Source organism: Peromyscus californicus, unplaced genomic scaffold, assembly GCF_007827085.1.
Source record: "Peromyscus californicus insignis strain IS unplaced genomic scaffold, ASM782708v3 Scaffold_6__1_contigs__length_162567912, whole genome shotgun sequence".
Classification (NCBI taxonomy): Eukaryota; Metazoa; Chordata; class Mammalia; order Rodentia; family Cricetidae; genus Peromyscus; species Peromyscus californicus.
Genome location: NW_026294584.1, coordinates 155,365,452 through 155,389,326, shown reverse-complemented (window position 1 = coordinate 155,389,326; position 23,875 = coordinate 155,365,452). Strand labels below are relative to the sequence as shown.

Genomic DNA, 23,875 nt, shown 5'->3' with positions numbered 1-23,875 from the left:
AGCAGAGAGCAAGCACTGAGAACAGTGTGAGGTTCTTAAACATCAAACCCACCCCGAGTGACTACTTCCTCCAGCAAGGTTAAAGTTCCTAAATATACCCAAACAGTGCCACCAATCAAGGACCAAGTATTCAAACGTCTGAGCCTATAGGGTGGAGGTGGCGTTCTCATTTAAACATCACACTATACACCACACATACGTAAAGGTGGAAGGAGAGAACTGACTCTACAAAGTTGCCCTTTGACCTCCACAGAGTGGCACCTCCACCTACATCACACAAACACAATACTTAAAAATTGGGACTTAGAAAGCTTTTAGGATACCAAAATCTAAGGATGCTGAATTCTGATCACCTGAAAAAATTAACTGCAGTGTGTGTGTGTGTGTGTGTGTGTGTGTGTGTGTGTGTGTGTGTGTGTGTGTGTTTTCCCTTAACTGACGCTCAAACAAATAATTAATACCAAACCAAATCAAGGGGAGGAACAAGAATATGGTATTGATTCTACTTCCAAGACAGCAGACTAGGTTTTCTTTGTGGGCATCACCCTGGCTCAGGTAAGTTACCCTGGACAGCTTTGCCCAGATGTTAGCCTCCCTGCAATGCCAAATGCTGCCTGTTCTGTATAAAAATGTTTCTCTACTTTCCATACTTTCCTTCATGTGGAAAGTGAAAAGTTCATCATGTACCTCGAAGTACTGTAATGTTTTGAGACTGGAGAAATAACGTTCATCTTGCTAGGGAGCATGGGTGCCACAAAAGACAGATCCCTAAAGCAGAGAACCGTAACGATGAGTAAGTACCCTAAGAGGTGCCCAAGGGGTACTGCAGTGGGGCAGGGAAAGGGGACAGAAGCACAACTGGCTAAGCAGAAAGATGGCTTTCTGAAAGTGAAACTTCCCAAGTCGTTTGGGTACAACTTTTAAAATTAGTCTGGTGGTGTCTTAGTGTTCTATTGCTGTGAAGAGACCATGATCATGGCAACTCATAAAGAAAACACTTAACTGGAGTGGCTCACTTATAGTTTCAGAGATTCAGTCCTTTATCATGATGGGGGAACATGGCAGCATGCAGACAGATGTGGTGCTGGAGCTGAGCGTGCTAATCTTGCTGGCAACAGGAAGTCAACTGTGACAGTGGATGGTATCCTGAACATAAGAAACTTCAAAACCCACTCCCACAGTGACACACTTCCTCCAACAAGGCCATACCTACTCCAACAAAGCCACACCTCCTAATAGTGCCACTCCCTATCAGATTATGGGGGCCAGTTACATTCAAACCACCACAGGTGGAGACAATGAGCAGCAGATATCCAGAGGCTAGGGTGTGGCTCAGTTGGCAGAGTTTGTGTAGCACTGGAAGTGCAGGTTTAATATCCAGTATCACGTAGGGATGGTGGAGGCACACATCTCCAACTAAACTTCCAAAAGCATATTTCAAAATGTTTCCACAGCATACTGCAAACCAGGGTAGGCAGGTGGTGGTCTGAATGAGCTATTTCCCTCCACATACTCATGTGTTTGAACACTCTGTCCAGCTGGAGGCTATCTGGAAAGGTTAAGGAACATTTAGTAAAGGCTTGCAGGGAGAAGTATATCACTGAGTGGACTTTGAGTGTATAGCCTCACTCCACTTCCAATGCTCTTTCAATTGTGGTTGAAGTATGATCAGCCTGGTGGACGATAGTGGTGCACACCTTTAATCCCAGCACCCGGGAGGCAGAGACAAAGGAAGGTTGATCCCAGAGTTCAAGGCCAGCCTGGTCTGCAAGAGAGAGTTCCAGGGACAGCCAGGCTACACAGGGAAACCCTGTCTTAAAAAACAAACAAGGAGGGAAGGAGAGAGGGAAGGAGGGAGGGAGGGAGGGAGGGAGGGAGGAAGGAAGGAAGGAAGGAAGGAAGGAAGGAAAGAAGGAAGGAAGGAAAAGGTGATCAGCCAAGCTTCCACTTTCTACCTCCACCATGCATTCCTATATGAATGTCTATCCCTCAGGAACTGTAAGACTAAATTAATTCTGAGGTTGCTTTCTGGCTGTGGTATATTATCATAGCAACAGAACAGTAACACAATGAACAGTAACACAATGAAAAACTTAAATTGTCCCATATGTACATTTACATACCTTTTAAAAAAAGAAAACAAAATTACACATACAACATATGTGGGCGAATGTCTGCATGAGGAAGCCGGAGGTATCCTGTCATGCTTCACCTGTTCCTTTGAACCTGAGCTCACATTTTCTTGGCTAGGCTGAGAGCCAGCAAGCCCCCGGGAGCTGGGGTTACAGGTGTGTGTGGAGCACCTGCCTTATGTGGGTACTGGGATCCAAACTCCAGGCCTCATGATTGCTCAGTAACTACTCTCCTAAGCAGACCACTCCCAGTCCTTATTACTGACTCTGGAAAACCTTTGTTTTTCCTCTAGTGTGAGGGATCAAACCTAAGACAGGGCACTTGCTAGGCAAACAATCACCACTAAGCTCCAATCCTTTAAAGTCTTGTATTTCCATATTCTACAAGAGACAGTTTCCAAATTGAGTATGAACAACATGGACACATTATAGTTAGAACTCAACTTTATTGTTACAACCAAGGTTTATTTACAGAATATAAATCTCTTCAAAAAGATACATTCCTTCATTTAATCAATGGTAGAAAGCCTTATTAAACAGAAATAAAGCCTAAGCCGCACTTTGTATCTTAACAGAAACACGGCTTCATTGCAAGTTCATGAACACAGAACACAAATGTCACTTCAGCAGCTACATGAATGAGGCTGTTGATTTCACCGGCAATGCCATTTTATCCACGGAACAAATTTTACTTAAATTAACAGTAGTAAAACTTCAAATTCAAACATAAACATATGTAACAACAAAAAAAAAAGCAGGAAGTATCTCGCTAGCAAACAGATGAGCAAGTTCTCTGGCACTCAGACCCTGGCTGAGGCATAGGGAAACCTAGGACAAAAGCTGCATTCATCTGCGAGGTATCGATGCATGTTCAGTGCTGAGACTATCCATAGCACTTACAGTCTATACAAAGCAGCATTGGACTACAATTCACATTTGAGAAACACAAATTTAAGATCTATGCCACAGCTTCCCAATTCAACAGACAGCTAACGCAACAACAGTTAACTCATTTCAGCTTTTTTCCCTTGTGTATGGGTAACACCATGTCTTCTTCTTCCTTCATTCAGGACATTTGACCTTGCTGTACAAAAGCTCCTAAATACAGAAAAGTTCTTGCAGGTTCCATTAGTTTACAGTTACTTTAGTACAGGTAAATACAGAGGACAACTTCAGATTACTGACAATGAACACTACCTACAAACAAGCAGCAGCATGCCACAGTGCAGGCATGGCGAGCAGGTACTCTGTCCCTCCACTGGTCGGCAGGTGTCACTGGGTTTCAACCCAGCTCTCAAAGTTCCTGGCTAGGAAGCCTGTAATTTCCTGCTCTACGTTCACAAACTAGTCAAAAGACAATGTGATGTTTCAGTTCTGTAAGCATCTAGTGTTTTATTAACATATTAATGGGATCCAAATTACCACAGGGGTAAGTTAACTGAGAGATAAAATTATAACTGTTTTAAAAGAGTGTTTTTGCAAGTACATAGGCCATACAATGCACAATGGACAAAGATGTGTTGGTACCATAGCGCACAGTCCAGGAGAGAAGCCTCCAACGCAGGAGTTTAAAGTGCTTGTGGGTGAAGCATCAGATTTGTTTCTAAGCCAAATACTTTGGGTTTCTTCCCATATCAAATTGAGCCAAAATTGAAATTTTTCAGCATGAAAACTATTCAAACAAATCTAACTCATTTTGGAACATGTCAGTGAATTTAGCCTGCAAGAATTCAAGGTAATACAAAAACCTCAAGTATTTTCTTTTACAGAAACACGGGCTGAAGTTCCCCAAACAGGGATGTTTTATCTGGATCAGCTGATGTCATTTGTCAAACCCAAGATTTAACACTGCCGTCACTATGGGGAAAGGCAGCGTATCATCCTTCATCTTGTTTTTCAGAACAGAAACATGCCTGAAGATGGAGCTCAGCTTCACAGTAAAGGCCATCATGAAATCTGATGGCGAAGAAAACCCACAGCCACCAGCCCTGAAGTGAGAGACACTCAAGAGGCTCCTGTGCTCACTTCTGTGTGAGGTAGCACACGCTGCTGCCACTAGGAAAACCCCAGGACAAAGCACTGTCCACTTTGTCAACAGGATGACAGATTCATAGGAAAATAGCTAAGTCTACAGTACTCTGGAATGCAGTATAAAATGCTTAAAAGCAAGTCAGAGGGGGGAAAAAAAAATCAACCCAACACACTGCCGTTTATACATCAGCTAGTGAGATCAAGAGGTACAGGCGGCTTCTGCTTAATACAGAGAACTGAGTACTGTTCAAAGTAGAGGTTTCTAACGTTTCTTTAGAGTGTTTGGGGAATTCTTTAAGTCTAAAGTCTAAACTCATAAAGTTAAAACAAACATGGGGGGGGCTGTCACAAAAGACACCATTTTTCTCACAATCCCAAACTGAACTACTCCAGAGAAGCTACCTGACAAACTAAGAGATGCCATTTGCCCTATGACTTGTATGGATGGGATTTACATTCACATGGAATTTCAAGTTTTTGTTGAAAGTGTCAACAAACTCTAAAAATAGAAAAGGGGACCACACTTCAGTTTACAAACACCAAATAATATTTTTAGTTTCCTTTATCTTCAAATTGTGACTCAAAGAATGAGCTTTACAAATTCACTGCTTCCCAGAATCTAATCCACAAGAAATTAAAAGTTAAGTAAAAATTGGAGAAAAGTCTTATTAGGCACTGAGAGGCTAAATAAATAAATACCAACATTAACTAAACCAAATAAACCTTCCTTCCAGTTCTTGCTATCTCACCGCACAGCTAGAGATGTGCACTGTTCCCAGCCAAACATCAACAGGCTGGATCATCTAATGACAGAAAAACTTCCACAAAGGAGAATGCAGAATGACACACTCTTGGATGCAGGACACAACTCACACTAATTACAGCTGCTTATTTACACTGTCCTATTTACACTCCAGGCAGACCTAGTTGATGATGAGGTTTGTGCTCATGTTGATCTCAGGCGGATCATGTCAACAGTAAGATGTGGCCACCACATCTCATTTCCAGAAAATGGTGGTAGCGCAGGATTAGAAGAGGGAGGGAAATCAAATATCATTGGTCAGGTTCAAGATCATACAGGTGTGCCAGAGAGACAGGATCAGGGTAGAGGGCAGAAATGAGGAATTTTGCTTGTTACAGCATCCAGGCCACTACGGTCTATTGATTAACATTGAACATCCATGAATGCCACTTCTAACATTCACTTTCCTATTTACAAAATGAGCTTACCACCAGTTGAGTGATTAGGTAAGGCATTCAAGTTCCTTAGCTTAACAAAAGAAGGCAACTGATATCCTAGCAAGCCACAGGACACATTTTAGAGGGATGCTCTTCAGAGCTGTCCCAATGCACCCTCTCTTTAGAATCCCTTACATGGTCAATACAAAGGAAAGACATTTTGAATCCTGTTGATAGTCTACACCATGATCCCCAAAAGCTGTATGGGAAGCAGGCGCATCAGAGCACCCAAATCTGGCCAAGGAATGGGGACAACAGTTTACATGGGCTAGTCTTTTCCCAAGATCTCTTGCATGCTGGCAGGGTGACCCTGGAAGCCTCGCTGCTGCATTCGCTGCCACAGGAGTCTCTGGCAGCTGTGTCTCGGCCGGCTGCTATGCAGTCCACCAGCAGCGCAGCCTGGTGAGCCTCCATTCAAAGCACTCTCAAGGAAGAACAGGAACAGACTAGCAAACACTGTCTTCTCCAGTGTTTTCACATGACACATACTCTTGAATTTTGAGAGAAGGAAAGCAAAGAATCAGGAGGCTCACATCTTTATCATTCTATGACAATGTTCCAACCACGAATGAAAATTCCACTAAGCCAGTTTCTGTAGGTTTGCTTTAACATTGAAAAGCGCTAGTCATTATTTGTTTCCATTCAAGGAAGTCGGCAGAATTGTAATGATCTTACAGTAATGTGGTTCGTAAAAACAAAAGAACATTACAACATTGGGGAGGTAGAAACCAAATCCAGGTCTAACACTGTTAGAGATACATACTTAGGAGTCTATTTAGTGGCTAGAATTTACCATCTCAAATGGCCATGGCTGTTAAGTGTTCCTACTTACTTTATTAGCTTTGAACACGTTGAGACAATCCAAGTATTTTAAAGCACTTGTCTGAGAACGTAAGTCATGTGGACAATATACCAGACGATGTCTTAGATCTGCATTGCATACTTTACATAAGCAGATCCATGGAGCCAACTTTGTACAAAAGCACTTAAGTGACCAAAGTGCAAAGCCTGTCTGCCTAATCTAAGTTAGCCGTGACTGCTCAAGCCCAGTCTTCAAAGACTAAAGCCTTCTTGTCTACCTCAAAGACCTAACTTCCTTCCATATAACAGTTGCCTCCCTCTTCCACCTCTACAAAAATAAAAACTAGACTAACAAAAAACAAGATAAACAAGTCCTCCTACCACGACTACTATTTAATTCACATTTCCTTATTTGTTAAGAGTTTAAGTATTCAAGCTCAATGACCTACCTAAATGTTCCTTACTGGTTCTTCTAACTGCTTTAACAATATTACTCTGAAATTACATGTATAAGCAATCATTTGCTGACTCTACAGACAGAAAACCAACCTAAGGAATGAATCTGAATAGAAAGCATCTAAATGATATTCCTTGCTTCCAAGTATGATGAACTCTGTATGCTTGTTTCAAATACTAACAATATAAGCTATTATTTAATGAGGAAAAACAGAGTCTCTCAAGTTAAACAAAATTTTGGGTTAGAAACAATTTGATAGGTAAATTCTAAAAACTGAGACTATTACCTTAAATGACCGTATCTAGTATTTTAAAACATGACTTAATACAGATTTTAACATTAAATTGTTATACTTATATTCCAGGATTATACAGTAAATATATTTTATATTGTCAGGCTATGTAGAGACAATTTAATTCTAAGTTGTATTCTTCAAAGAAATTATTTCCAATTTCCAATTCAAAAAAGTATACCCCTAGAGACAGTGACTGCCTTGCTCCCTCCTCAACGGGTACTTCTCTAGAAAACTCTAGAACACCCTAAGTTATTACTGAGGCAGTGACTGCCATTTCAAGAGTAAATGATTCATTTTACAAAAGTTACACTGAACAAGAATGTTTTTCTAAAATTAACCCCATTAACAAAACTTGTAAAAGATTTCTACAACATTCTCATTGCACACACTGAACCAACAAATGAAAAGATGAAAGCGGTCAGTCATGTCAAATCTGTAATAAATAATTCACATGTAACATGGACTGTATTGCCAAAGGCTAAAGCTGGCTCCACTCTTTCCGCTGATGGACAAATCTCTAGCCTGCAGCATACTCACAACAGTAAGCAGATTTTTAACGTCATTCTATTTAAAAATAGATTGGTTGTTTAGAGGCATAATTTGTAAAGCAAGATAACCAAATTAAATGAGTGTTAACAAATCTTGGCTTTTGGAATTTCTCAGGAAACATCCACAAGCACTGCTCAGCTCCTGGAGTACAAGGAGGCCTCTTCTTTACTCAGGCATCTTTAGTGCTGTGACCTCGGGCTTCATTTTAAAGTACTGCTTAAAACGAACAACGGCATACCTAGTGAGGAAAGAACAAGGAAAACTCAGAGCTGACTCAGTCCCTCCGCTGCTTCCAGAAGTTTAAGATTTCAAAGTGCACACTTAGCCTGCTGCGCCACCTACTGGACACTTCCTATGCTGAGCACTTGCCAGCCTAGAAGCTTCCACATGGCTTAAGTGGATGTGGCCTTCAGAGTGCTGCCTGAGAACAGGAATGTGATGCTCCTGTCATTTCTACACACTAGTTCAACCAAGAAGAGACAGACAGCACCTCCAGTCAACATCATCTTACCCAAGGAAATCAAACTCAATTGTGGAGTACTTGGCTTGGATCAAAGCCCAGAGTCCCCAGAAGAAATGAGAAGCCTTAAAGAGAAGAAAAAGGAAGAATTATGAAACAAATTTTTGTACACAATACAAAATTGTTAATTCTATGCTTTTCATCAATTACATGCATGGTACTTTCTGGTAAATACTCAGCTTAGGACTACTGAGTTCCATACACTCTCTAGCCCCAGAAGCATCTTCTTCCTTCTGTTAATTTTTACACAACACAGCCAGAAGAGAACATGCGGAAGCAGGGTAGTTACTGGATCACCACTGATGACTGTCTCTATACTAGGAAGTGACAAGGTCAGAAAGACTTGAAAACTGAAGTCTAGTAGTTTCTATAGCCTTTGCCCAATTCAGAACTTAGCACTCCACATAGCATACAGACACGAGTAGTGGTTCACATCCCTCCACCTATTTTATTGGTTCCATTATACACACAAATTACAACACTGATTAACAAGTTTATCAGTGAAAACTAGATCCTAGAACTTAAAACTAATGTGATTAGAAATTGAAACGTAATTGTATGCATGCCTTACAACTATTTTTTAAATGATTATTTTATTTTAAATGTTTGTTTGAATGGCACACACACACACAAATGATAAATTAGAATATTTAACTTTTTTTTTTTTATTCTAGTAATCTGGTAACACAGGGATGTTCTTCCAGAGGACCCAGATGAGATTCCCAGCACCTACTACTACCCACACAGAAGCTCATAGCCATCTGTAACTCAGAGGGTCTGATGTCTTCTCCCTGCTTCTGAGGGCACCAGACATACAAGTGGCACAGGCAAAATACTTATACACACTTTTTTTAATGCTGGTAACAAAAATGAAATTTTACTTTCCCAGAAATATTCTACTTTTACTAGAGATGCTCTAGAAAAACAATAGTGTTAAGAACCAGGTTTTATTTCTGGTATATCCTCTAAGACAAAAGCACCAAAAGGGTCAATGAGATCGCTCAGAGCAGTCGTTCTGAACCTTCAGATTGCCAAGACCACTTTGGGGTAGGTAGAACTACCCTTTCACAGGAATCACCTAAGACCATCAGGAATCATAGACATCTGCATTATGATTCATAACAGTAGTAAAACTACAGCTATAAAGTAGCAATGAAAATAATTTTATGGGTGGCGGTCACCGTAACATGAGGAACTGTAGTAAAGGGTCGCAGCATTAGGAAGGTTGAGGACCGCTTGCTCAGAGAGTAAAGTAGCTTGCTACTAACCATGTCTGACAATCTGATTTAATATCCAGGACCTGTATGGCAGAAGGAAATAATTCTAGTAGGTTGTCCCCTGAATCCACAGGTCCTGTAGCATGAGCATGCTCATGCCCACACAAAGTAAACAGATACATGTAACAACTGTTTTAGTGTGCACTGTTAGCCAGGCATGGTGTAATGGTGATGGCGGATTCTCCTCAAATTTCAGCACCTGTCAACATCAACAGCCATAGAGAAATGCAAATAAACACAACAGAGGTTCTCACTAAGTCAGAATGCAGTTATCTAAAAACAAATGACAGTAGATGCCAGAGAACCTGCAGACACAAGGAATCCCTTCTGTACTGCTGATGGGAGTGCAAATTCGCCAAGCCAGATGGAAATCAGCATGGAGGTTTCTCAAAGTTATAAATAGGTCTACTCTATGGCCCAGCTATGTATACTACTTCTCAGTATTCAACCCAACATCCCATGTTCCATACAACAGAGACTCAGAGCAGCCAAATTACGGAACCAATCTAGGTGTCCAACAACAGAGGATGGACAGAGAGAGTATCAATGGTATTTCTGCAATCATCAAGGATGAAGTTCCATCAGATGAAGAAGAACTGAGTCAGTAGAGATCATCATGTTAAATGCATTAAGCCAGTCTTAGGAAGACAAATATTGCATGTTTCCTCTCATTAGTAGGTCCTAGATTTTATAGGAACATAAAATCATTATGTATTGACAACATAAAAATAGAAGGAACACTGTTTACAAAACAAAGGACTAATGGAAGGATGATGAAGGGAAGAGGGGCATAACAAGCTCCAAGTACACTGTATATACGCATGTAATAGCCTTATGTAACCCTGTATAATAAAAATTTTTTTTTTTTTTTAATTGGGGCTGGGAAAACAGTTCAATGTTAAGAACCCGTATTGTTCTTGTAGAGGACCAGTTAGTTCTGTTGCAGCACCTACATGGTAGCTCACAATCTGTAACTCCCAATTCTAGGGCATCTGATGCCCTCTTCTGGCCCCCATGGGCACTGCAACACACATGGTACACATGCATATATGCAGGCAAAATAACACATAAAATAAAAAAAAAATATCGGGCCAGGCGGTGGTGGTGGTGGTGGTGGTGGTGGCGGCGGCGGCGGCGGCGGCGGCGGCGGCGGCGGCGGCGGCGGCGGCAGCGGTGCATGCCTTTAATCCCAGCACTTGGGAGGCAGAGGCAGGCGGATCTCTGTGAGTTCGAGGCCAGCCTGGGCTACAGAGTTCCAGGAAAGGCACCAAAACTACACAGAGAAACCCTGTCTCGAAAGAATAAAAAAATGAAGTAAATAAAAAAAAATCTAAACTTAAGAAAATTAAAGTTTAAATTTAAATTAAAAATTGAGAGGCTGAGACAGGAGGATTATTACAAATTCCAAGTGAACTTGGCCAAGTTCCAGGACAGCTTGAATCAGAGTTAAGACACTGTCCACTACCCCCCATACCATCCACCCACCATCCACCCACCCCCACCGCCGCACCCCCCCCCCCCAATCAAAAGACTGTTAAGTCCTAGCGGTCCCACATGTGAAGACTTTTCTCTTGGATAAGGAACACATTATTATATCCTACAGGTGAATTACTAACTTTCAGTATAGTCCTTCAGAATACATAGACAAACTCAAGTCTAACACTTCGAGGGCTCTCTGGCCTGACTCTGAAGGTCAGCCAGTTAACCTGTTTGGTCGTGCATGCAGTGAGCACACCACTCTTCCGGCAATGACTACGGGTAAACCTTCCAAGGTTCTGGCCTGAGCGCTCTGCTTCCTATGTAACACCTCACAGGCACTGTCTCTCCCAGAGATGATAGAACGGTGCACGATTAAAACCAGGAGTTACAATTAACCTTCCTTAGGTCATTTCTGTCAGGCCCTTTGTGGCAGCAATGAGAAAGATACTCATCATGAGCCCTGAGACTGTAAGAGGCCATGCTCATCCTGGCTACTTCGACACACACTCCAGAGCACAGGCTATGACAGGCCATGGGACTCTCATGCCTTGCAAGCCACTGGACCTCACAGTGCCACTAACACTAAGGCACAGATCTCAGCATCAATCCAGTTTCTCCAAAGATGCCATTGGTAAGAAAGGGACATCAGAAGTTTAAAGACTATTTAATGACTAATTTCCACTGATGTTTTAATCCTAACTGAACTACTAGATTAATCACCTTCAAACTCACTCACCATGTTGATCTGTATCTCATCTATAAGGCACATTCCCTGTGAGATCTCCTCTCATTCCCCTCCTCTTAAAGTCCTGTGATCCCAAAGAGGAGGATTCTATTTGTGATTCATGAAATAAGCCTCAAACAACATTATTTTCACCATGCAGATCCTTATGGCTAGTCACAGGGATTCTGTGAAACAGGGACTAAGGAGATGAGACTGATCATGTTACTAGAAACCCTATGCATTACTCTTGGTTCTGCACCAATGATGAAAAAGACACCTGGAGAAAGACCTTAAACTCTAAGGCAAGAAGAACTGAGGTCACTCATCCATTCAAACTTGTAAAATGTGATAAATACTTCAGGTATGAGCAAGAGGAAATGAGAGTTTCTAAAAGCAAAGCAATCTGGCTAAAAGGAAGCTAGCAGCAGGGCAGTGGTGACCCATGCCTTTAATCCCAGCACTTGAGAGGCAGAGGCAGGAAGATCTCCATGAGTTCAAGACCAGCCTAGTCTAAAAACATAACCAAAAAAACACAACAATACAAACAAACAAAGACAAAAAGAAAGGAAGCTAGCAAAGTCTTAAAGGGAAAGTGGAGTGTGTGCCTGCACATATCTGTGCATGCCTCTATACAGGTCCTAACACAAGTCTTTCTATTCTGCTGAGAGCAAGAAATGAAAGAAAAAAATTCACGCAAGAGGTCATCAGAATTTTGGTAAAAAAAGAGGAATTCAGACAAAAACCAACTAGTTTTATTCATGAACAACCAGAAGTTGGTATTAGACCTCACAATATATGAATTTACTATATACTCTTTTGTTTTTTGAAAACCACACATAAATTTAGAGGAAATGCTAAATGAGTAATATTATTAGAACAACTAGCCAATGAAATGGCTCAGTGAACAAAGGTGTTTGCCATCATGCCTGAGGACCTGAATTCAATGCCTGGTCCCAAGTGGTGGTGAGAGAACTCAGACCTGCAAGTTATCCTCTGATCTCCACATGTGTACCATGTATGGCAGGTATGCATGCGCACACACACACACACACACACACACACACACACACACACACACACACACACTAAAATGCAATAAAACATTTTCAAAAATAATTTTGAAGTTTGATGTCTCTATTATTTGTCCTTTATCTTTTTTCTATCAGAACATAATAAATGATGTGGGGGCAATGTGCACATGGAGACACTAACATTCTCCACTTTATTTCTTTGTATGTATGTATCTGTGAATACAGGTGTGTGGGCACATGTGTATGTGGATGCATGTGTGTGGAGGTCATTGTCTACAGTGTCTTCCTAGCTCTCTGAACCCAGAGCTCACCAACTGAGCTAGTCTAGATGGTTCCAGGAATCCCATGCACTGGGTTACAGAAGGGCTACCATACCTACCTAGCTTTTTCCACTGGCCTCTGTGGATCCAAACTCTGGTCCTAATGCTTACCCAGCGAGCACTTTACTCACTGAGACATTTCTTGAGTTAACCAAGACTGGCTGGCTAGCCAGTCAGCCCAGAGAGTCACCTGCCCATCCCCTCTCTAGCACTGGGGTTACAGGTGTATGTCATAACCACTTTTACATGGGTGTGAAGCATCCAAACTCAAGTCCTCACACTTGCACAACAAGCACTCTGCTCACTGAGGCATCTCTGCAGTCCTTGTATAAAGGACATTCTGTCTGCTGTGGCCACCATGGCCAACTGTACCTGTAATCCTAACACGAGAGGCCTGGACAACAAGGCTAGAGGACACAGGGATCCAAATAAATATATTTAAAGTACAGTAAGCTTTTTGTTTATTTTGGTTTGGTTTAGTATTTTAAGGTAATATAGTCCAGGCTGGCCTTCCTTGCTGTGTGGCCAGCCTGGTGGTAAACTCTAGATCCCGCTGCATCTGCTTCTCAAGAGCTGGAACTGGAGGCATGCACCACCATGAAGGTGTTTTTCCCCTTAAACCACATTTAAGTTTATTTCTAATTACACTTTGCTAGGAATTTTAAATAGACAGGGGTGCTAAGTTTTACCAAAATATATCTTTTCATTCTAAGCTATAAGCATTTTGAAGGACTTTAATGGTACACTTCCAATCCTCCTCAACTAGCATAGCAGTAAATGCTTAGCATCTGATTAATGAACCATATACAGACACAATTCCAGAATCAAAAAAGCATGTGAACACTGCAGGAAGTCTGTGGGTGAGTATCGTTACATAGACATCAAGGACTTCAATGGCAGCCTCATTAGCTGCCCAGCAGCTCTACTACATGAGCATCAGACATCGGCTACCACATCTGAACACATCCTCTCATTTGAGTGCTCTGAGTGTATCTGGGGAATCTGTGCTGCACAAAACTATCAACAGTCTACCTGGGGGCCATCACTGCAGTCTACTTGAAAAAAACAAGATGGCCAATGCTCTCAAAGCCGATTTTACAGTCATATGAAAGCCTATAACATAGCTGAAGGAATTGATCAAGTTATTCAGGAATGCTTTAACACATTAGCTGCAAGCTATGCTAATGAACTACAGTATTCTCAGAAGATAAAGTATTTTCAAACTAAACGCACGTAAAGATAAATAAGTGGATAAAACAACGAGTATGTCCTTAAAGCAAGGTAATAAACTAAGAGGCAAACTGTAAGCAATCGTGTTTTTTCATTATTTGAAACAGAATTGACAAAACTAAAAACTGATTTATACAATGATCAAAATTTAATTAGGTGCATTAGAAAACTGTCACTGATTCCATTTGAACTTACCAATGCAAACTGGTTGACTTGAATGAAGAGTGTCTCTACTTCCTTTTCAGTGACTTCACTGCCAAAGCCCTTATACTCCTTGTAGGCTTCAAGGTAAGAGCGCAGCCACTGGCCCTGGAGTTCTCTATCTGGATAAAGACTATAGTCTACATCACTGACACCTGAGGAGAGACAGACTATTGAGAAACACCCTTTAGAAGGCCTAAGTACTACCAGCCAATGTTTTAAGTGAAAAGTAATGAAACCTTTCACTTCGGCTAGCAAAACCTTATTATTAAACAATGGACTAAGCGTTCAGAATCCCAGCTTAAATCTAAGGCACACAGCTGCTGCTCATTTTAGGAAACAGATGAAGTTCTCAGCAGTAGCCCCAATCTACATTTGAATAAGGCCCTCGGTGGCTTTAAGCAAGATGAGGTGAACAGAGGTACAAGCCCTGCCTCTATTCAGTTTTTGATCACACTCAGGGTAAACATATCCCTATGTTAAACTGCTATAAAGTTTCAGAAAACAATATATTTGTAGCATGAATCTTAAAGGGTCTTATTAATAAAAACAAACCTGAGTCAGGTATTGGGGTCAATGCTGGTAGATCAGAGAGACAGAACAAGCCATAGCTAACCTCACCTTGCCAATTCCTCAGCTGGTCCTGTTTCCTCAGACTGGAAGCTTCTGTGTCCTCATCCCAATGGCTCTCAGCTGAACTGCTACTCGAAAGCCTGAAGCTTAACCAGCTAAAAGCTTAACCAGTCAAATGCTTTTAGTTTCTGGTCTCCACGCCTTATATATCTTTCTGTTTTTGCCATCACTCCCTGGGATTAAAGGCTTGCTTTCTGGGATTAAAGGTGTGAGTCACCATGCTTGGCTGTATCCTTGAACAGATGGATTTCTGCCTCTAGAATGCTAGGATTAAAGGCGTGTGCTACCACTGCCTATCCTTTATGTCTAATATTGTAGCTGCTCTGTCTCTGACCCCAGAGATAAGTTTATTAGCATGCACAATATTTGGGGGAATACAATACCACATATATTTACTCTCATTTATTATCCAACTCTGGTATTTTCTATTTCTATCTTTTCCATTTCGTTTGAAAGGAGAAGTAGAGAGGGAAAAAGAAGAACGGAATAAGGAAGTTAGGTGGGCCATTATCACAGTCTGATGACCTACCCTAAAGTTTCTACTATTCCTGACTGGCATTCGGGCTCTTCATGAATACTCTAAACCCACCTCTCTAATGTAACCTTTGCTTCTCCTTCCAGAGGTTTCTATCCTAAAGATAGCAATCTCATTGTGGTGGTTGGGAAAAAAATACAGCCCTCAAAGGGAGTAGCACTATTAGGAGGTGTGGTCTTGTTGGACTGGGTGTGGTCTTGTTTGTGAAGGCAGGCTTTGAGGTCTCATATATGCTCAAGATACTGCCCAGTGTCTCAGACCACTTCCTGTTGCCTAAAAGATGTAGAGCTCTCAGCTGCTTCTCTAGAACCATGTCTTCCTGCATGCTGCCATGTCCCACCATGATGATAATGGACTAAACCTCTGAAACTGTAAGCTGCCTCCTCAATTAAATGTTTTTTGTTTGTTTTTTGTTTTTCTGTGGGAGTTGTTGTGGTCATGGTGTCTCTTCACAGCAAGAGAAACCCTAACTAAGACACTCATCTTAATGCTGCCTCCCTCCTCTTCCATTTGCACATCCAAATACTACCTAACATTCAGGTTTTAATTCAGCTTTTCCCCACAGAAGTTCTAAGACAATTTTGGCTTCCTCCTTCAGCTACAACAGTGTGTCTGTCATGAAAGGTGAATTCTTTTTTGTGGGTGGAGTCAGCGGGTTCAAGACAGGGTTTCTCTGTGTAACCCTGGAACTTACTTTGTAGACCAAGCTGGCCTTGAACTCAAGAGATCCACCTGCCTCTGCCTCCTAAGTGCTGGCTTAAAAGGGTGAATTCTTATCCTACACAAACCCATTCATGCCTATGGGACAACATGTGAAAATATGTGCAGCACATACATAAGCTCTGGCACATACATGTATGGTGAATTTGGTGGAACTAAGTAACTAGAAACAAAACTTTCGCCTAGCCTGGTAACCTGAAATATATAAAAAGACAGGAATCTGTTACAAGTGCAAGTCCAGTGATGAAATATCCTCACTAGAAAAAAACACCCAAAGCATTTTCTAATCTTTACTTTTCGGAAAATTCTAAATACAGTCATGTTAATTATATATTAATTTCATTTACATAGAAAGCACCTCCTGTTCTAAACCTGGGCTCTTTCCCTGCAGTATTAGTGAGTTCTTCTCACACAAGCCATGGCTATCTCCCCCTTGTGCAGTATTTCCTGATGGCAAATAAAGGAAAAGCTCTTTTCTCCAAGTAAACAAAGCCAGCGGGTCAAGCTGGTGGGCAGGTGTGCCACTCCTACCCAGGTACTCATCCTAAAAACAACATTGTTAGTAGGAGCCCCAACAGTGATGTGTGGGTCTCACCTGCAAATTCATTGAAATGATTTCCAATATCATATGCCAGGTAGTTGTATCCAGAATACTCATAATCGATGAACTGTACGTCACCTATGTGAGACACAAAAACAAAGCAGATAAGAAATCATATACATGATCTGAAGACCCCTATGCTATCTGTAATTCAATCCTTCTCATACTTTGTCTCAATGTGTGTGCTTGGTTACATGCACTTCTGAGACAACACAGGGTGAGGCTGTGAATTTTATGGCAATGAGCTTTACAAAACTCAAATTATGTCTCTTGATCAACAGCATTTCAAGAACACTACTGTTCACTTTTGTTTAAATGAAAATATAGTCATTTCCAAGTTCTAATAGAAGGAAGATGTTTTTCGCCACATGGGGGCATCAGTAACTTAAAAATCCATGTTTAATTAAAAATAACTCTCTTTGAAAATTGTTTAGAGCCTATCTTAACAAAATATCACCTACAGCACACTGTATAGCAAGTTTATCTACATATGAAAATCAAACATAAACTCTGAAAACCTGAATTCTGTGACTGACCAGTATAAGAAGTGAGTTGCTATCAAATTCTTATGTTTGGCATAATTACACAACTAAGTTCTCCATGTCTTAGGGGTATTACAGTAGTGCTTTCACCTTTTAAAACGAGTAATGATACAGTTTCTAACATTTAAAAATTTATTTTTACATGAGTTAAATTAAGATTTTGTGTGTGTGTGTGTGTGTGTGTGTGTGTGTGTGTGTGTGTATGTGTGTGTGTGTGTGTAAAGACAATTCTGTTAGCCTTTTAAGTGAATACCACTACATGTAAATTTTTAAGTACTCATTATGGAGGTATTACATGTAAATATACATGTAGTATATGGACAAAATAAACAAAAAATAGAAGTTAGAGATAATAATTTTGAGAAAAGAAAAAAACTAATATACGTCACTGTCTACACCAGAGAAATGTGTACACCATGGAGCTATAGCTACAGTGGACACAAGAACGGCCACAGCTCTGACAGTCATTTCCAGGATGCTCAGGTTGGGAAAATTTGTGTCATTCCATCTTGTGACCAGTGAGCACTAGTGACAAAACAGACTCTTCCCAAATAAAACAGCATCTGAATTTTAATGTCTTAATATAGATTTGTATAGTTAAGCCAAAAAAGTATATTGAGCATATTCAATCATAAGAAAACCAAAAAACATATGACCAAAAAATGTTGTGGTGAATGTAAAATTTTGGGGGCAACAATTATATTTAATATAATTTTAAAACTTTAAGAATGGCAAGGGGCTGGGGAATAGCTTGGTGGTAGTGTGCCTGCCTAGCAGGCACCAGGCCTGGGGTTGATGCTCAATACTAGGGAGAGAAAGCTCTACTGCAAAAAATGACAATGATCAAAGCGCATTTCAGTTTGCAAAATTGGACATACATTGTTACAATAAATATAAGGTTTCTTAAATATTAGTGAGAATAAATCACACTGCAATTTAGCCTCGAGTGTGACCTGCCGCAAGCCCAGGACTACTGGACAAGCACACCCCTAACTGAAGGACTTCACTGAGCAACAGAAGGGCCTTTGACTCACACAAAGCCGTTAAACAGCTTTCAAAACTAATAGCCAAAATACAAGAGTTATGGATACTGAATCAACCAATACACTGTGATACGACTGATTAAAATATGTCTAAAACAAGAAGAGTATAGTGAATACAGGGCAAAGATGAATTGAAATAAACCCTAACAAAATGTTCAGCTCCTTTTACCACAGGTGATAGACAAGTGATTTTTCCCTTTAACTATTTTTTTTAACTTCTTTACAATGAGGATTTCTGAAGGAAAAATGTTATTCTATGGATATTCTATATGAAACTGCCAACAAAGAAAACTGAATAGAATGGTCCAGAACATGCCTATTCCTCCACAAGCCTTCTAAGAACAGAATACATATCCCAGGGTTCCTAACTGAACCCAGCAAACATGTTTAACACACATAGCTTTACATGCAGCTGTTGATGGCTCTGACTCGTTAGCACAACTCCTTGTAGAGCTCATGTTACAGTTAAATGCCAATAAAATACACAGCCCAGTCCTGAAGCTTACTGTTCCACATACATAATAGCTTCAATTTTCAAAATTACATTTAGAATTTGGCAAATACAGTTAAAACGGCAGGTAAAAACAGACCTGCTTATACACATAATTTAATTATAACATAAATCATTTTAAGAAAAGTTAAAATCTGTTTCAGCATGAAAAGTTTTAGCAGTGACTTTTGTAGTAGCGTTATCTCATTAACACTGGCCTTTATGTTTAAATGCTATGTTGAGTTTATAATGAAATCTAAAGATAAGAAAATGAAGCTAACAAAGTACAGATGGGGCTGTTACCAGGCTCCGTGCATGTGAACAAGTGAGGCGACAAAGCTCCAGTCAGTGCGTTTAAGAAGCACGGGTGCGCCGCCACATGGCAGCAGCAATGGCATACCTAATCTGTAGCAGATGAAGAGAATTTGGCAAACTCACATTGTACAAGACACAAAGCTTTAAAGGAAAGAAATTTTAAAAAATCTGCATTAACTATTCTTTTCAAGTTATACAAAGTGGAACTCAACCTTAAATTTAAAATTCTGCAATAATGTAAAATTATAGATGTTTATTTTAGGGTGCCAGAAAAATCAAATTACGGTATTGGAAACTGCTCTCCTAGCAAAAGAAACATGAACATGCTATTTCTTTATCCAGTAAGTTTAATTCTTATTTCTAATACTTGCCAATATTAAGAATATCACTACTGATAAATAATTCTTTAAGATAAAAATTTCTGACTGGGGTCTCGGGTAGACAGATAGTGAGAATACTCCCTAGGACTCTATGTGCACACTACTCACTTCCTACGGAGGGCTTCTCGGTCATCCAGATTCTCAAGACATCCTTAACCTTTAAAAACAACAACCAGCTTAAGGGCTAGCACTGATTTTATTGCCTTAGAGAGTTACATCAATGACACACATACAATGCATAAAGCAAATGATGGATGAATTTGAATTTTTAAAGCTATATTTTTGTTTTTTACTCATTTGAAGCCCTTCACTACTGCAGGAAAAATCCAGTTATACTGTTCAAATCTCAATACAAGAAAAAGTCTTCTAATTATAAAAGCAAAGCACTTTAAAGCCAAAACTGAGTAACTACCCAAGGCTATTTAATAATAGCAAGACACATTTGTCTCGACTTTATTTTGATAAAAATAAAAAGATAAAAAATGAGAAATTAAGTTATCAATATGAGAATGTGAATACCCTTCCAGCTCACTCCACCTGCTCTGCTGTTAGACACATAGCAACATCTATTAGGAAAAGTACTGATCTTCACAGGAAAAAACACAAGCAAAAACATTGTCTGTCTCACACAGACCCAGGCAGGAAAATCTAGGATAGGAAACACCCAGTCCTGCTCAGTATCACCTCCATCAGAGCATAATTAACTCTAAATTCAAGGGCTAGGGCGTAGCAATTGCTATGTGACATAGAGCCTAGAGGAATGGACAGAAGGGCCTTCCTGGCATATGAGAAGGAGTCAAATGCTAGGAGAGAAATGGAGTCTACAGAGAACACTGAGACACAGGAACATATGAGGAGGGGTTGCAAAAGAGCATTAAAAGAAGAAAAATGTGGTATTTCTAACATTCCCATTCAAGTATGAATCAAATATAGTGGACCTGAATACACAGGTTGTAAAAAAGTTCTAAGCCTCTGCCTGTGTCCATGCAAACAATCCTTATTAAATGTAGTGGCATGCAAACAACCCTTATTAAATGTAGTGGGCCACACACAAAGAGGAGGGGAGGGCTGAAGAAAGGGTTCAGCAGGAATGATAAGGGAATGAGAGGATAATGGAGAGGGCAATGACCAAAGTACATTATAAACATGTATGAAACTACGAGTAAAATAAATACTGAAAACAGAGATCTATCTAGTAATATCTTAGTCATTGTTCCTTAATAGTTCAGGAATGGTTTAGCTGGTTTTTAAAACAGGGTCTTGTTATGCAGCCCTGACTGGCCAGGTATTCACAATATAGACCTCACATGGCCATCTTCATGCCTTTGCCTCCTGAGAGCTACGCACCTGGCTAGGGTTCAGTTTTACAACTGCTTGCCTGACTTTGGGGTGGTTTTTCTTCCTACACAGTAGTCTAGAACCAATCACTACAGGGTTAGTATTCCAATCACTACAGGGTTAGTATTACTCGTCACAGGAACACAAGGCACTCTCCAAGATGGTAGAAATGTTCTACACTTCAGGCGTTCCAGTTGTAGGAGTATAAACACCTGTCAAATTCACCAAGTAGCATGCTTAAAACTCCTTTTTGTTTTTAAAGGCAGGATTCCACTATGGTGCCTAAGTCAGCCCTGAACTTCTCAGGCTCCAGATATCCTACATCTCAGTTTCCCAAAGGGCTGCAATTCCAAGTACACATCATCACACCCAGCTCAATGTGCTAAGATTGGCACAGAACACTTCAGTGAAAGGCCGGGCTCTAGAGATGCTATGTTGCTAAAGAGCTTGAGATGAAGGCCAATCACGTCTGCAACTCATTAATACACATAAAAGAAAGTAAGATGGACTGATGGATGGACAGGTGAAGTGGGGTGAGAAAGCACAAACTTGTCAATTCTAGATTCTAGGTGGCAGGTACATGGGTAATCACTATACATCAGATATGTGCTATTTATTAGATTTACTTTTATATCTGTATTTGTAAATATTTAAATAAAATAATATATAAACAGCTTTTATTTTAATGAGTACAGTGGTACTCCAAGCGGGTAAGCAAAGCTGTATATGTATAATATATTGGTTTTTATAAGCAAACATGTTTATATGATTATATACCTATTTCTAGTTGTTTCATCAATAAATGTTTAGATTTGTCTGTATATGAGATTATCTTTCAAATGAAGACAGGATTTGTTTTGTTTCTGCTGTTTTTTTAAAAAATAGAAACTCTAGTGGCCCTCAGGATGATGGTCTTGAATTTCCCATCCCCTTTTCTCTACCCTCCAAATACTGGATTAGAGGGCCATCACACCCATATATGCAATACTAAGTAAGGATGGCACCCAAGGCTTTAAGCTTATTAGGCCAGCAATATACCAACTGAACTACATCTGCAGTACCTCAGGGATAGTTTTTATAAGGAGGCCATGGAGAGCTGTCTCAGTCTAGCAAGAAGGTACTAAAAGAAATCTCTACAACTCTCCTAACAAGTCAGATCTTTGTTGAAATTTTAAAATAAAATCAACAGAAAACTATCATCTAAGTCATTAAAACAACAAAGGTCTGCATTAGTAAGAGCAGAATGGATCTGGCTTAGAGCCAATCAGGTAACGCAGAGTAGTGGTGACTTTCCTACCTGCAGGGTGCACAACTAAAGAAATTCCAAGAAAAGGTCTTTATTTTCTTCTACTCCTCTAAACTGCCTAAATGCTTACCAACCAACTTCTTTTATTTTACTCAAGAGAAAATAGACAATGATTACATATAGTAAGCCTCATATGTAGGCTCTTATGAAGAAATGGAAATGAAGAGAGAAATGAATGAACTACCAGAAGTCATCGTCAAACCAAAGAACGTCATCTGACAGAAGTAGAGACATGAAAGCAATCTCAAAGCTGAAATGTCAGCAACTAAAGAATTAGTTAGGATCAAAATATTACATTGGAAGCCAATCAATAAACAATATTCCAAGTTCCTCACTCCAGGCCTGTGAAATAAACAAATTAACAGATAAATGTATAATGCTGCCTGTGGCTCTAGAGGAAGAGTGACTGCTTCCCATTTTATTTATTCCAAATTCTATCTCATCATTATGCACTGTCCCCACTTTGGGGAACAATGTCACTTCAGTTAAAGCCAGGAATGGACCATTACTTAACAAACATCTGGACTCGGGGGGTAACTTTTCAAAATCCCCATACCAATTCATGCCAGAAGGACACCTACCTTGTCTTGTGTCCCCTAAGTGCTGTCTTCTGACAGTGTGAGCATCAATACAGGGTTAGAATTACTCTTCACAAAAGAGACCGTGAGGATCTCTCCAAGATGGTAGAAATGTTCTACACTTAAGGATGTTAAGTGTGCAAATTTTTTTTTGCTATATCTATGCATTCCTCTAACATTTACACGGGAGAATGCCAAATAAATATTGGATGCACTTAAAAACTGAGTGTCATCTCACACACACAGGCCACAGTGCTTAAAAACTATCCTTCATTCTTTTGATGAGATACATTGTATAAAATGCATGCTACAAACAGATAATAAGGGCTGGCAAACTATGTATGTATATTAATGCAAAAGCCAGCTCATCACATTATCATTTTTAATGTATGTAGGCACCTCAAGATGATACTGTACAAATTTACTAGGTTAGCTTCAAATTTACACTTCTGAGAAATTAAAAGTTACAGCAGATGACCAAGACAGCTTGATGATATCAAGGCCAGTCCCTCCACTTCATCCATTATTTTTATCTATTTGTATCTCATAAGATAACCAGAAAACAGTGAGGGCCTGAACTCAAGTTACATGAATGACCTTAGAGCAACAGATCAAATGTGTATGTGAATATAATGCAAAATTTAATTTATTATTCTATGTGTAAGTTACCCTCCCTTCAAAAAGCTCAGCTTAGTTTTCATTTGCTATAGCACAGGAAGCAGGCAGCCAAGATGTGTAGTCCACTCAGTCCTCTCTTTCTTTTTGTCTGTGAGCCTAACCTTTAATGGCTGAGCCATCTCTCCAGCCGTGTGTGTGTGTGTGTGTGTGTGTGTGTGTGTGTGTGTGTGTGTGTGTGTGTGTGTACATACATGCACATTTTCTGGAGATGGAGACTCACTATGTAGCCCTGGCTATCACAGAACTAAGTAGACCAGGCTGGCCTCAAACTCAAGAGATATACCTGCCTCTGCCTCCCAAGGGATGTGATTAGAGATGTGCACCACTACACATACCTAGCTCCCACATTGCCCTTTCTAAGATCACCTCTGGAGTGTCAAAGGAATGCTCCAGGGGCAATCGCATCATTTCTTATGCATTAAGCTTACCA

The 23,875-nt window shown here is 40.2% G+C and overlaps 1 protein-coding gene across 1 annotated transcript in view; it reads right to left on the bottom strand.

The window, feature by feature from the left end:
• Positions 1–2,558: 2,558 nt before the first annotated feature.
• Positions 2,559–23,875, bottom strand: part of Etnk1 (ethanolamine kinase 1) — a 44,877-nt gene continuing 23,560 nt past the window's right edge. Inside the window, exons 5-8 of the mRNA XM_052718960.1 lie at positions 16,770–16,853; positions 14,281–14,441; positions 8,016–8,089; positions 2,559–7,742 (exon numbers count right to left, since the gene is read on the bottom strand). Of these exons, the coding sequence (XP_052574920.1) occupies positions 7,670–7,742; positions 8,016–8,089; positions 14,281–14,441; positions 16,770–16,853 (392 nt within the window). The 3' untranslated portion in view covers positions 2,559–7,669. The remainder of the gene's footprint in view (positions 7,743–8,015; positions 8,090–14,280; positions 14,442–16,769; positions 16,854–23,875) is intronic.